Here is a 15,116-nt window from a genome sequence, read left to right as displayed (position 1 = left end):
AAAAAAAAAAAAGGAAAAAATACAAAATTAGCTGGGCATGTTGGTACATGCCCATAGTCCCAATTACCTGGGCAACTGAGTTGGGAGGATTACTTGAGCCCAGTTCAAGGATGCAGTGAGCTATGACTTCACTGCAGCCTGGGTGACACAGTGAGACTCTGCCTCAGGCAAAAAGAAAGAGGCCAGGCACGGTGGCTCATGTCTGTAATCCAGCACTTTGCAAGGCTGAGGTGGGTGGATCACTTGAGGTCAGGAATTCGAGACCAGCCTGACCAACATGGTGAAACCCTGTCTCTACTAAAAATACAAAATTAGCCAGGTATGGTGGTGCATGCCTGTAATCCCAGCTACTTGGGAGGCCAAGGATGAAGAATTGCTTAAACTTGGGAGGTGGAGGTTGCAGTGAGCCAAGATTGTGCCATTGCACTCCAGCCTGGGCAACAAGAGCAAAACTCCATCGGAGAGAGAGAGAAAAAGAAAGAGAGAGAGAGAAAGAAAAGTAGTCATTTTAAAAAAGTCAGATCATGCCCTCATCTGCACAAAACTCTCCAATGCTTTCCCAACTCAATTAAAAATGTTAGTCCTTTCAGTCACGTACATGTTCTCCCACCATTACTTCCTTTCTCTGTGACCTCATGTTATTCTCTTTGTACTCATTGTGTTCCAGCCACACTAGCCTTCTTGCTATTTCTCAAATGTGCACTCAGGCTCCTGCCCGAGGCCTTTGCACTAACTCTCTTCATTAGAATGCTATTTGTCCAGGCATCTATATGGTTTATTCCCTCCCCTACTTCATATCTCCTCAATTGTCCCCTTCTGGATTAGGTCTTTTCTAACCACTTTATTTAAAAGTAAAGCTAGCCCCTCACATCCTGACACTCCCCATTCCCCTTCCCAGTTGTTTTATTCTCCACTGCATTTGTCTTCATTTCATTTACTAAATGTTTTACATATTTATTTACTATCTCTTCTCAGTAGAATGTAAGCTCTATGACAGTAAGAATTTTTATATATTGTGGTCAGTGCTGTATCCTCAATGTCCTGTTATATAAAAGGGACTCAACAGAAATTTGTTGAGTAAATGCGTGGGTGCAATGGAATATGAGAACCAATGAGTGAAAAATGGTCTGTATGGTTGATCTGGAGAGCAGTATATGAAGTGAGTCTGAAAGAGTACCAGATGATGTCAGGCTTTATAAAGGAGTTTTGCCTTTATTTTAACAGTAGCAGGACACCACTGAATAGTTTTAACCAAGAGAAAATCTGATCAGATCTGCAGTTTCAAAAAAATCATTCTGGTAGCTATAATGGAGAACTAATGGAGGAGGGTCATTGTGAATAACTGCTACTGTAGCGGTCTTGAGAGATTACCACAGTTTGAAGACAGGTGGAGAGAAAAATATATTTGAAGGATATTTTGGGAGATAAGATTGGCAGAACTTGGTAATAATTTAGCCATAAAAGTATGAAGGGCAAGAAGAAATAAAGAATAATGTTTAGCTTTCAAATTTTCACAAGTAGATGGATGGTAGTGTCCTTTGCTGAAATAAGGAACACTGAAAAAGAATCAGATTTGTAACAGATAACTATGCATTTGATTTTAGGAATGTTGAGTTTGAGATGCTTTTGAGATATCCAAGAAGAAATATCCAAGAGATAGATATGTGAAAGCTGAGAGGTGAAGCTGAATGGAGCTATTCATTTGAGAGTCATAAATGTTGGTGAAGCCATGGGTACACATGAGATCATATTTAACTACAGCATAAAAAGGCACCCAGCCTTAAGAAACTACCCTACCCTTTATGGGCTGGATAGAGGATGATCATCCCAAAAAGGAGATAAAAACGGAATGGTTTTGTTTTGTTTTCTCAATCACATTCATAAGTTATTCCCTTTTCAAAATTCGGATTCAAACTAGAAGTGTTAGAATGTAACAGGCTTTTGAAATTCGACCAATTCATCAGAACTATGCATCTATTCAAAAATAGCTCACTTACAGAAACAATGTAAAGAATTCACAATATCTGTCTCTTTGTAGCTTCAAAGTACATCAATACACAAAAAGCACCCTTCCCTTCCCACCCCACACCGCCAAGTATGTATGATTTGGCTTACTGACGTTTCCTGAAAGTACCCTATCTCTCGCTCTGGGCCTTAGCATATGCTGTTCTTTTGATCTTCATTTCCGCTGGGATGAAGATTTCCCTGGCTTTCCAAGACTGGGCTAAGTGATCTCCTTCTAGGCATCCCAGTGATATCATATAGTATTGTAACTGTATGTCTAACAACTGGTTCCTCTTAACTGGATAAGACTGTCTTTCTCATTGTTGTATATTCAGTGCCTAGCAAGATGAAAGTTTTAGAATTTAATGTAATGCAATTCTGCAACATAAAGAATTAAAATCTACACCGATTATCAGTCCACTGATGGCCGTTCAAACCTCGACTTTTCTCAAATAATGACTTTCTAAAAGCAAATAAAGCCCAGAACATCCCTAAGCAAAGGCAAACAAAGGTGCAAATGCGCAGAGATCCCAAATCCATCCCGCGCCTGCCCACAGAAAAGGGTGGAAGCAGAAGCAGCAGCCCGAAGCTCCAGTTTCCACAGCATCCTTCCTTCTTAGGCCGCTCCCTGCGACCCTCGGGATCAGGATCCCTAAATCCTCGCCTCACCCACCACACCCCGCGCTTGGGCAGCTGGACTAGTCCTTCCCACGCAAGCCACTGGAAAAATCCTTGGACTAAGGGAGGCCACGCTAGATGGCTTCGTCTCCAAAATCCCAGAGGAAATGGAGGAAGGAAAAACCCTGTCAAGGAAAGGTGACAACCCAGCCTACAGTGCTTACCAAGCAGACACTCTCAGTCAGCCCCTGCCACCGCTAACCGTTGGTTCGCGGGCAGCCACAGGCGACGTCGCAGTGGCCTCTGGGGATTGTAGTTTCTGTCGCAAACAAAACGCGCCGGCAGCATCAAAACTACATTCCCCACAAGTCAACGCGAAGACGTCCCACCGACTTAAATCTGGGGTTTGGAGTAATAAAGAGGCCGTCACTACTTTTACGGTGATCTTAAATGTAGACTCAATTTCGTCCAGGAGTCCCTTCGTGCCCTTTTTCTTTGTCGTGCTTGTTTTGTGTGTGACGAAGTCTCAGTGTACTTCTACGCCTTACTTTTTCCTTCCCCTTCTCCAGGACACACTCCAAACATCCGGGAACGGAAACCGCCCCAGGGCGCAAGCTTAGAGCCTCCGGAGGCGCTTGTGCCCTGTTCTAAGTCACGCATGCGTAGCAGCCGGCAGCGGTTGGCAGCCGCGCGCGGCGCACTGGGGGTCCGGAGGTAGCCTGCCAGAGGGCGGGGCTTTTTCCAATGGCTTTGCCTCGGCGGGTCGCGTCTGCCTGGGCGGGGAAGAAGGCGCTGGGGCCGGGGTGGCTCCCGGTTTGTGCCGGGCGGAGAAAGGGGAGGGGCTGGGGGTGAGGACCCCGTCTCCCCTCCCTGCTCCCGCCCTCTGGGCTGATCCCCACCGATGGGGCTGGGCGAAGGGCGGGCTTTGCGCCTTGGGCCCCGCCGCCCCGCCAGCTCCGCGGCCCAGCCCTGCGCTCGAGGATTGCCAGGGCCGCCCTATGCCCTCTGGCTCGGCGGTGGTGGGCGAGGGTGCAGGGATCGGAGAAGTAGCGTCTTCCCGGGGGTCCGGAATTGGCGGGGCTGGGGACGCTTTTTTTCATCGCCGCCCGCCGAGACAGCGGCTGCCCGAGACTGCCGCCCTCCAGCAGCGCCAAAGCCTCCGGCCGCTGCGGCCAGTGGGCCAGGGTTCGGCAAGCCTTCCCTGCCGGCGCCCGGCCGGCTGCTGAGGCGCTGGGAGGAGCTGCGGAGGGCGGGGACTGGTGTCGGAGGAGGGGCGGGGTGGGAAAGCTCGAGAGAACCCGGTGGCTGCACAGACAAAAAAGCCCCGAATGGCTGGAGGGCGTTCAACTGTTACCAGCCTTTTGGGGCAGAGCACGGATTTGACAGCTCCACAACGTGAGGATATCCGCTGACCCCGCGAGACGGAGGAGAACGCTTCCCCGAAATTCTCCGTCCACCAAAGCCAGCGCTGTAAGGTTGCAACTTTCCAACTTTGTTTTCCAGAAGGAAGACTGCCCTTTAGTGTACAAGGAGAGGGTGAGAGGGTGATCTAGCTTGTAGATCGGCTGAAGACACCAGTGGTTCCAAATGTTACCCATATGTGTGTTTTCATGACGATTTGATTTCTCTGATTTTATTTTTACATTTTTCATTTTAAAAACACAGAGTGATTTTTGGGGACATGCTGAAAGGTAACTGAAGACCGCAAAGGAAAAACTATTGTCATGGCTGAAGGAGAGAATGAAGTGAGATGGGATGGACTGTGCAGTAGAGATTCAACTGCTAGAGAGACAGCACTGGAAAACATTAGGCAAACCATTTTGAGGAAAAGCGAGTGTCTTCGTTCGGTGAAAGAAACACCTCATCGTCCATCAGACGGGCTTTCAAATACCGAGTCTTCGGATGGGTTGAATAAGCTACTTGCTCATCTGCTTATGCTTTCTAAGAGGTGTCCCTTCAAAGATGTAAGAGAGAAAAGTGAGTTTATTCTGAAGAGCATCCAGGTAAGGAAGAGCATTTTAAATACAAAACTGTCTCCCTAGTACAGTGAAATTTTATTTGCAATTATTCACGTTGTGTTTGTTTCTATTAGGTTGTTATGTAAACTTTGATTATGAGTTTACATCTTTAAATTAGAGTGTTCTGTAAGTAAACAAGTAGCGTTTTTCTAGAGAGTTTTAGGCAGAAACTGCTTTGCTCCTGGAAGAATATATGAAAACTACAGTTAATTCCAAGTAAATACTTGTTTTTCCTTATATTTCTTTTTACATGTTGTTGGGAAATGTAGCCATTGTGTTTTTTCACATTGTCACAGTGTTCTGAGTGGAAAGGCTCACATTTAAAAGCCTCTAAAATGATAAAGGGTATTAAATGTTTCCTAGTCAGCCCGTTCAATATAATTGGTGGAACAATTTTGTCTTATTTTTAAAAACAAAACAAACCAGGATGTGTTCTCTAAATGCAACCTCTCTTTTTTCAAGAAGAGAATTATATAAATAATAAAAAGCTCTCTTAAAAAAGCTAACATTTTCATGTTGAAAAGGTGGACCCAGGTGGGGTATTTGATAGAAGCACTTTTATGGCAAATTGCTCAACCAGCTTTCTCTGTGTTTGCCTGAATTGTTTCTTTTTCACATGTGTAGCTATTTAAGATATGAGTGCAGCAGGTTAAAAATATTATAGTTTTTCCTCCATTTTGTTCATAATTTATCTTGTTTTATTACAAGGTGTGTTAGAAGACTTTTTTAAAAAAAAGTTTTTAGATATTGAGAATATTCAGTAACACCTTATATATGCTTGTCAATCTTTACATTTCTCAATCTGCGTGTGTTGTCCAAAGTCATGTATGAGAGGTTCTTAAAATTTAAAATGTACTTGGGTAACTATGTAAGTTAAAATTGACAGTTTTTATATACTGGCTTGAATTTAGTTTAAAGCAACAGAAAAATAATATCGACAAAATGAAGACCCTATTTAAAATCTTGGGATATTCCTTCTCACTAACACTTCGGAAACAATTGTCACAATTCAGAGTTACCAGAGAGGAATTAATATACTAGGTAACTGAAGTTTACCCTTTGAAACACAAAAAGTTATTTCTCTATCTTCTAGACTGTAGTGGCTATAACAACCATTTTTGTCCATAATGGGGTCATCATTAAGCATATCGAGTATTGTGCAGCAAAGGGTGGAGGACTGACTATATGATCCATTAGTTTTTATATTTTTTGTGTGTAATTTTTATAGTTTTTCTCTTGTTTCCTTTGCCATCAGGATACTTGACTTTGGTCTCTTCCTGATCTTTCATTTTGCTGCTTAATTTATATTAGAATGGGAAACCAGATAACCGATTTTGTTAAGAGTTATATTGAAAATAAAAGTGAGCAGGCTCTGAGGAGTATAGTATCAAAGGATTTCAATATAATGATAAATACATGGATACTGGAGTCAGAGTTGGGCTCAAATTCCGCTCCTTTACTAATGACCTTGCCTGTAACCTTGGGCAAATTCCTTGACCTTTCTTAGCTTGAATTTCCACGTCTGTAAAATGGGAATAACAACACAGAGCTCTTGTGAGAATCAAATGAGATATAAAGTGCTCTGGTATATATAGTAGATGCTTCTCTCCCTTTCATAAGTGAAATACATAGACTATGCGATATATATTTCAAGACTCATTCATCCTGCAAAAGGACTCAAGAATTTCCTTTCCTGGGAAGGTTCCCTATAGACATACTCTTTTTTTGCATCTCTGCATCTATGGTACAATTATAACAGGCACTTTACTTATATTGTGTTATAAACACATGCTTATGTGTCTGTCTCCCATAGGAAGGCTGTGAGTTCTTAAGAGTATTGGCTGGGACCTGGAAGCTACTAAATAAATATCCAGTGGATGAACAAATTTATACTTTCCTTCTTTCTGTTTTTCATCAGTAGTCTGAATAGATGAAGTTTTCAATTTAGGGAGTTTCCACCCAGCATCATTCATTTATGCATGCAGTTTTGCAACAAATGTTTATTGAACCCCTGCTGAATGTCATTCTGAGAACTGAGGACCAGTGGTAACAATTTTGACATTATACCAAAGGGAAACAGACCATAAAGAAGTAAACAAATAAAAAATTCAATTTTAGATAGTAAGGGAAAGCTTTCCTGAGGCAATGACATTTAAGCAAAGACATGATGAATGAATAAATATTATCCATGTAAAGGTGAGATTTGTGAGGGGACATTCCAGACATAGGGAACAGTATGTATGAAGGCCTCATGACAAGGAGAGCAAATGAGTTCTAGGAGCTGAAAGTAATGCAATATGGCTGGGGCAGACAGTTTGAGGGTGGCATGAATAGCTTAAGAGGACATACTCTGGAGTTTGGCAGACCTGGCTCCGATACTGTCATGTGTCACTTAATGACATTGATACACTCTGAGAAATGCATCATTAGGTGGTATCATATTTGTGTGAATATCGCAGGGTGAAATTACACAAACCTAGATGGTATAGCCTACTACACACCAAGGCTATGTGGTATATAGCCTGTTGTTTCTAGGCTACAAACCTGTACAGCATGTCACTGAACTGAATACACTTTAGCAATTGTAATACAATGGTAGGTGTTTGTGTATCTAAACATAGAAAAGGTAGAGTAATAATATAAAATTACAATTGACCCTTGAACAGCATAGGTTTGAACTGCATGAGTCCACTTATAGGAAGATTGTTTTTTCAATAGAAGTTATACTAAGTTGGGTGGGGTGGCTCACACCTATAATCCCAGCACTTTGGAAGGCTGAGGTGGAAAAATCTCCTGAGGTTAGGAGTTGGAGACCAGCTTGAACAACATAGCAAGACCCATCTCTACAAAAAGTTAAGAAAAAAAAATTAGCTGGGTGCAGTGGAGCACACCTGTAGTACCAGCTACTCAGGAGGCTGAGGCAGGAGGATCTCTTGAGCCCAAGAGTTCGAGGTTGCAGTGAGCTATGATTGTGTCATTGCCCTCCAGCCCTCTGGTGACAGAGCAAAACCCTGTTTCAAATAAACAAACAAAAGTTACACTTGAGTGTGCCTGCCTTTTCTGCCTCTCCTTCTGCCTATTCCACCTCTATCACCCCTAAGATAACATGCCCAACCCCTCCTCTTGATCCTCCTCATCAGTGTACTCAAACTGAAGACCATAAGAATGAAGATCTTTATGATTATCCATGTCCACTTAATGGTAAATATATGATCTCTTCATTATGATTTTCTTAATAACATTTTCTTTTCTCTAGCTTATTTTAGTGTAAGAATACAGTATATAATATGTATAACATACAAAATATGTATTAATGGACTATTATCAGTAAGGTTTCCAGTCAACAGTAGGCTATTGTTGGCTGAGTTTGGAGGGAGTCAAAAGTTATACACAGATTTTCAACTGTGTGGAGGGTTGGCCCCCTAACCCCCTTGGTGTTTAAGGGTCAAGTGTGTAATCTTATGAGACCACTGTTGTATATGGGGGGTCTGTCATCAGCTGAAATGTTATGCAGTGTGGGACTACTTTATTAGCTCTACAACTTTGAATAAGTTACATAATCTCTCCTTGATTCACTTTCCTCATCTGCAAAATGAGCATGATGCTTATGATTCCTGCCTCATAATGTTGCTGTGAGAATAAAATAAATGATGTTTGCAAAGCATAGCACAGTGCCTAGCATATAAGGAATGCTCAGTTAATGTTAGGTATGCCTACTATTACTCGGCAGAAACCAGACCCCAGAGGGGCTTGTAGGCTATGTTAAGGGTTGTGGACTTTATCATAGAAATAATGGAAGCCATTGGGGGATTTTGAGCAAGGTAGTGTAGTGATTGATAGTGCATCAGAAGGATCACTCTAGAAAATGGATTTCCATGGTCAAAAGTGGATGTGTGACATCAGTTGGGAGGTTGTCCTAGTAGCCTATGACAAAAGTACTAGCAGACTAGGATGTGAGGTAGGGCAGGAGGGAGTGGAAAAAATTAAAATGGGTCTGGTAGATATCAAGGAGTTAGAAACCACAGGATATAGTATTTAGTTGGATTTAGAAGATGAGGAAAATAACAAAATTAAGCGTGGCTCTAAAGTTTCTGGCTTGAGGTACTTGGTGAATTGTGCAGTTACTTTCTGAGACACAAGAGTGGCAGGGGGTCAATTTAGGGGAAAAATGAATGCTGTTTTAGACATGTTGAGTTTAAGTTGTCTGTGAGATATCCAAGTAGAAATAGCTCCTAAATGAATTTCTGCCCCCGATACCACTCTTCTAGTTCTGTCATTGCTATCTCTCACTTCTCCAGATTAAACTCACCCTCCACTTCTATATCTCTCCTCCACATAGCTGTAGAGCCATTTATCTAAAATGGAAATCTATGTAACTTTACTGGCAAAGGCCCTTTAGAATAGAATAGAATTTAAACTTCTATGTCACATAGTACCCAGCATTATCTGGCTTTACCTCTCCAGCTTCACTGCCTACCATTTTAGCTTCAGCCTTGCATGAGAAAGCAAATATTAATTCAAATGTAGCACTCCATAATGCTTTCTGTTATTCATTAGTAAAGCAGCAAAAGCTGCGGTGCATATGCAATTTCTGTAGTTGCTCCTCAAGGCCCTGAATTGCTGTAGGTCAGCTCGGAGGGCTATAGTTGGCAGGGGAGAAATGATGACAAGGTGGTAGAATGGATTCAATTCCAAGGAGCTAAATCTATTTAGAAAAAAAATAATGACACGTTGAGAGATAGCATCTTTTGTTTATACCCCAGTTCTCGATTTATTGATTCCACATCAACATGTTTAAATATATTGACATTTTTGAGAAATATGCTGGGCCAGACAGGCACTGTTCTTGGGACTTGAAGATCAGTAAGTGTTGTTTCCTGCTTTTGAAGAAGGTTTTCTAGTCTCATCCAAGGCTTTATTTATATTGGGTTTTTAAAGAAACTTAAGAAGAATTACACCTTTTGATACTCTGGGTTCTCTAAATAAGGGAATGGGAGTATTAATACTGGCCCACTTTACTAATATAGTCTACTGGTGAACTATATTCGTGATGATACATGTAATTAAGGAGGAAAATGTGAGAACACATATGTATCAAAAGATTTTGAGGCATATCCAGAATAGCCAAGTACTTTTCCAAGAATGATCATTTGATCATATTTTCATAAGTTTGCCAGCAATCAATACTGTCTGAAAGTAAATTGGCTTAAGATAGAAAATTTAGAATAAGCAACAAAATACTTATCTTTGGTAAGTGGGGTAGAGGAGGCTTTCATTTAGTAAAGTGATTATTACACCCCCCTCCTCCAGGAGAAATAAAACTTTCATTGTTGGGTATGAGGCATATTTGTAGCTGTTAGAGCTACAGTTGGAGTTGCAATATCTAGTTGGTATCCAATTGAGTAATAAATAGATTGAAGATCTAACAAGAAGTTTATTATTTCACATAATAAGTCTGGAGGTTGGCAGTTCCAAGCTTGATTGATTCATTGGCTCAACTACATTACTTGTCTGCTTTCTTTTTTTCTTCTCCTTTCCTCAGCATAGCAAGTGATGTCTCCATTCCTACAGCATGCTATTCCAGGCACCATGTGCAGACATGACTCTCTGCAGCTAAGAAAAGAATTTCTTCCCAGTGTCTCTCTCTTAGGGAAGAAAAACTTTCCCAGAAACCCTCTAGCAGACTTCCTCTCAGTTTCTATTGACTGGGATTGGGTCACATGCCCTTTTCTAAGCCAGTCATTGATGAGGAAATTGGGCATTTCTATTTTTGGTTTGGACTAATCAGCATTCAGCCCCTAAGGACCAGGAGACCACCACCCCCATCCCCCACCCCATCACTTGAACAGAAAATTTCTCAATGAGTAGAAGCAGGACAGAAGGCAGTCAGGCCTAATTACAGGCTTCCATTAAAACTGCATGTGTATCTAACTAGATAATATATCATTTGGTCTATTTATAATTTGGATCTGATTAGATTAGAAGCATACTTAATTCATTTATAGTGGGGCTATAAAATATAACATAACAGATTGGAGACATTCTAGAAGCAGATTTGGTCTTTTTAAATGATTGTTTTGTTTTGATTTTTTTTTTAACTGCCTTTTAGTGAGAGCCGAAAGTCTAAGGTAGTGCTTGTCAAACATTCACTGCTGACTCTTAGATATCACAGCAAATATGAGAGTCCTCTTTCAATATTTACACTAAGCTTCTCTCTTCCATACCACTATTTTCTGGCCTTTCTTATTTTATTGATACATTGAGAACTCGGTCCCTTTACCTCAGAAAGCCTTGTGGCTTACTTCTCAGTGCCTCCTCTCATTCCTGTCTTTGACCGCTTTCCTTCCTTGCTTTTGAGGCTCAGAGAATATTCTTTATTCTCAGGTTTTCTGTCCTTCTTTGGATAAAGAGTGTGAAGAAATTGAAGGCAAATCTTTAACTTTTTTTTTCTAAATTGTTTGAAGACAGAGCCAATCTTTTTTAACTTTCTGACTTATAGTAGGAATTATATCTGTACTATCTATACTCAGTGTCTTCTTTATAATATATAAATACATCTTGTCCTATGTTTTGACTCTTCAGAAAGATCAAAATTAACAACAATACTCTTATGTTTTCAGATTTCATCTATTTTGTTTTATTTTGTTTTTTGAGATGCAGTCTCACTCTGTCGCCCATGTAGTGCAGTGGCACGATCTTGGCTCACTACAACCTCTGCCTCCCGGGTTCAAGCGATTCTCCTGCCTCAGCCTCCTGAGTAGCTGGGATTACAGGTGGGCGCCACCACACCTGGCTAGTTTTTAGTAGAGACGGGGTTACACCATGTTGGACAGGCTGGTCTTGAACTCCTGACCTTGCGATCCACCCGCCTCGGCCTCCGAAAGTGCTAGGATTACGGGCATGAGCCACTGTGCCCTGCCCAATTTTGTCTATTTTATTCCTGTTGCAGTGACCTCTAACATGAAAAAAAAACTGATTCATTTAAAAAATATTTTTCTAACACAGTTATTTTGTTTACAAATGGGATACAGTATTTTGTACAAAGATGTTAAACACTTGCATAGTAAATTTTACTTTAAGATCATGGGTTGTTCATGACATCATGAAGGATCCTCTAAAACAATGGCTTAATTAGAATTTTTTTCTCATTTTCAACACTTGTGTCCTTAAAGTGCTGTATGTGCAGACCATTTATGAAGTAAAAGAATTAGAAAATAGGTGTGCTGTTGTCTTTGTTTAGAGTTATATTTATTTTTCTTTTGATAAGCCATTAGAAATTTGCAAAATATCTTTTTACCATTTGAATAGGTAATAAATTAATAATTCAAACTGCTAACTTAAGGATTGTTGAAACTTTGGTCTGACAGAAAGTAGCTGTGGAATCGTGGGTATAATAAAGGATTCTTTTTTTTTTTTGAAATGGAGTCTCACTCTGTTGCCCACACTGGAGTGCAGTGGCATTATCTTGGCTCACTGCAACCTCCACCTCCCGGGTTCAAGCAATTCTCCCTGCCTCAGCCTTCCGAGAAGCTGGGATTACAGGCATGTAATTACACTAAAAACTACACTAAAATTACACTAAAAACTACACTAAATTACAAAAAATGTAGACTAAATTCACTAAATTACAAAAAAAATTTAAAATTACACTAAAAACTACACTAAAACTAAAAATTACACTAAAAACTAGCCACACCCGGCTAGTTTTTAGTAGAGATGAGGTTTCACCGTGTTGGCCAGGCTGGTCTTGAACTCCTGACCTTAAGTGATCTGCCTGCCTCGGCTTCCTAAAGTGCTGAGATTACAGGTGTGAGCCGTTGCGCCCAGCCTAATACAGGATTCTTAATCACTTAAAATTTTAATAAAATGGTCACTACTTCGGGTTGTGTGTTAATCATGAAGAATTTTCTAATTTAAAAATAGGCAGTGTTTATGTTGTAGCAAATTAGCATAGACTGGAAGGAACCATAGACATGAGAAAAATCTTAGAATTTGTGGAAGAACAGAGTTGATGCTGGTCAGGGAGGGCAGCATGCTTAAAATGCTTAGAAGGATGAAAGTGCTGCTGGAAGTACATCAGCACCAAGCAAGCTTTGCCACCAATTCTAATGTCTACTTTGTCAGAATTTCTCATATCAGTTTATTTTTTCACACCATGGTAAAATATCTAAAATTTTAAATAGAAGTTAGTGGAAAGTAGGGTTTGCTTTGACACATTGTTTCTAGCTCACATTTACTACATTAAGTGAGAAAGATTTCAAATGACCTTAAGGAATTACCTAGTACTTTAACTAGGCTGGCACAGTATACTCAGGAAATCAGATTTCAAGGATTCTTCACAATATTTGGTGATTGTATTTGTGTGTGTGTGTGTGTGTGTGTGTGTGTGTGTGTGTGTGTGTGTGTGTGTGTGTGAGACAGAGTCTCGCTCTGTCGCCCAGGTTGGAGTGCAGTGGCGCGATCTCGGCTCACTGAAAGCTCCGCCTCCCGGGTTCACGCCATTCTCCTGCCTCAGCCTCCCGAGTAGCTGGGACTACAGGCGCCCGCCACCATGCCCAGCTAATTTTTTGTATTTTTAATAGAGACGGGATTTCACCACGATAGCCGGGATCGTCTGGATCTCCTCACCTTGTGATCCGCCTGCCTCAGCCTCCCAAAGTGCTGGGATTTACAGGCATGAGCCACCGCAACCGGCCGGTGATTGTATTTCTGGGGCATTGACAGACTAGAAATTTAGGTATGAAAACCTTCGCTAGATAGTCACACTTTGGGAACATTATTTTTATGCTTGTTTTTTTTTCCTGTTGGTTGCTACACCAAGTTAAGCCAGTGTCAATAAACATCCATGTACTATAAAGTTAGTGTATAGAAGAAAAAAAAAAAAACTTTGAAAGATGCATGTTTTTTTAAAAGTGCTTTTTTCACTGGAGATACTTTGAGAGTTTCTGTAGAATGACTATTAGGAGCATTTATTAGATTTTCCCAGTTGGTATTATTAAAATCTGTCTATTACAAGTAGACTCACAGTTTGTGGCACATTTTTCAAATAAATAGATTAAAAACAACCTTGAGTTTGTAACAAAAAAAATTCATGTTAAATTTGGCAACACAATAATTATCTGCCTTCTCATGTAAAGAAATCTGATAGATTGTAATGAAATAGGGAATTACCTTGGAAAAACTAGATACTTTTAGCTTTATATTTTACATAAATATTACCTTATTTTTAATTTTAAAAGTTAGAGAAGGTCTTCCTAGAATTGTAAATTCTTTTATTTATTATAAAATCACCTTAGGACAATTCCTAAGCTTTTATTTATTTTTCATTTGTTTGTTTTGTTTTCTTTTTTGTTGTTGTTTTGTTTTTGTTTTTCTTTTTTTGAGACTTTTGCTCTTGTTGCCCAGGCTGGATTGCAATGGCGTGATTTCAGCTCACTGCAGCCTCCACCTCAAGGTTCAAGTGATTCTCCTGCCTCAGCCTCCCAAGTGGCTGGGATTACAGGCGCCTGCCACAACGCCCGGCTATATTTTTAGTAGAGATTTAGTAGAGATTTCACCATGTTGGCCAGGCTGGTTTCCAACCCCTGACCTCAAGTGACCCGCCTGTCTTGGCCTCCCAAAGTGCTAGGATTACAGGCATGAGCCACCGTGCCCGGCCTAATTCCTAAGCTTTTAAACAATACTAAAGGGAAAAAAATTTATGACATGAGCTTTGTGGTTTATACTACCCAAATAAACTTTAATATGTATATGTAATCATTTATTGAATATACATTAGTGAATATACATTAGTGAATTGAATATTCATTTAGTGAACAGTGTTCATTTAGTATTTTAACTTAAAAGTTGTTTAAATTGACAAGCTGGCAAATATATATGCCTTAAAATATTAACCATATGGCTAGAATAATTTATTAATTTTATGTGTAATGTTTAGTAAAGTCTAATTAGAATCTTAGTTTACCTTACTAAAAGTGAGCATTTACTGTTTTGATACCTCTGTGTTTGACAAGCACTGCACACTTGTCTTTAAATTTTACATGATTTCATTTTCTAGCTAGTTGGCAGGTGTTAGCTGTCTATAATTATAACTGAGTAATTTTTCAAATGCTATTCATAGCCTAAACACAGCAAGAAATTCTTCCAATCACGTGATAAAGACTGAGCCTTGCAAAATAGTGGTAGAGTGATACGTTCAATGGTACTGAAGGACATATTTAAGAGAAGCCTTTCAAAAGTAAAAAGTGATTTAAATGTTAGGGAGACAGGTTTTCTCACAGTGTAAGATCTCTCAAAGTCATTGATAGTGATTATATCTCAAATTAAGATGTATCTACTTTCTCATTTAACAAGTTAATATATACATTGACTGACTTAAACTATAACATATGACCTTTGTTGATGACAGACATTCTGAGTATGAAAAATTGAAATTTTATTGAGACAATGTAAATTTTACTATTGAACCTAATGAAT

General features: G+C 40.0%; 2 protein-coding genes across 18 annotated transcripts in view; one reads left to right on the top strand and one right to left on the bottom strand.

Annotated features, from left to right (window-relative positions):
- Positions 1-3,792, bottom strand: part of CEP57L1 (centrosomal protein 57 like 1) — a 65,655-nt gene extending 61,863 nt beyond the window's left edge. For 12 of the 15 annotated variants that reach the window (XM_077998514.1, XM_077998516.1, XM_077998518.1 and 9 more), the window contains exon 1: positions 2,847-2,927. The gene's annotated coding sequence lies outside the window, so the exon portion shown is untranslated. Of the gene's footprint in view, positions 1-2,846; positions 2,928-3,170 lie in introns of those variants that run through there. The other 3 variants (XM_077998519.1, XM_077998522.1, XM_015137263.3) reach the window with 2 other exon arrangements.
- A 139-nt stretch (positions 3,793-3,931) lies between these two features.
- Positions 3,932-15,116, top strand: part of SESN1 (sestrin 1) — a 106,793-nt gene continuing 95,608 nt past the window's right edge. Inside the window, exons 1-2 of one of the 3 annotated variants that reach the window (XM_015137608.3) lie at positions 3,932-4,092; positions 4,288-4,625. In XM_015137608.3, coding sequence (XP_014993094.1) covers positions 4,347-4,625 — 279 coding nt within the window. In that variant the 5' untranslated portion in view covers positions 3,932-4,092; positions 4,288-4,346. Of the gene's footprint in view, positions 4,626-15,116 lie in introns of all 3 variants that reach the window. The other 2 variants (XM_015137609.3, XM_077999246.1) reach the window with 2 other exon arrangements.

Source organism: Macaca mulatta, chromosome 4, assembly GCF_049350105.2.
Source record: "Macaca mulatta isolate MMU2019108-1 chromosome 4, T2T-MMU8v2.0, whole genome shotgun sequence".
Classification (NCBI taxonomy): domain Eukaryota; kingdom Metazoa; phylum Chordata; class Mammalia; order Primates; family Cercopithecidae; genus Macaca; species Macaca mulatta.
This window is presented reverse-complemented; position numbering and strand designations above follow the sequence as displayed.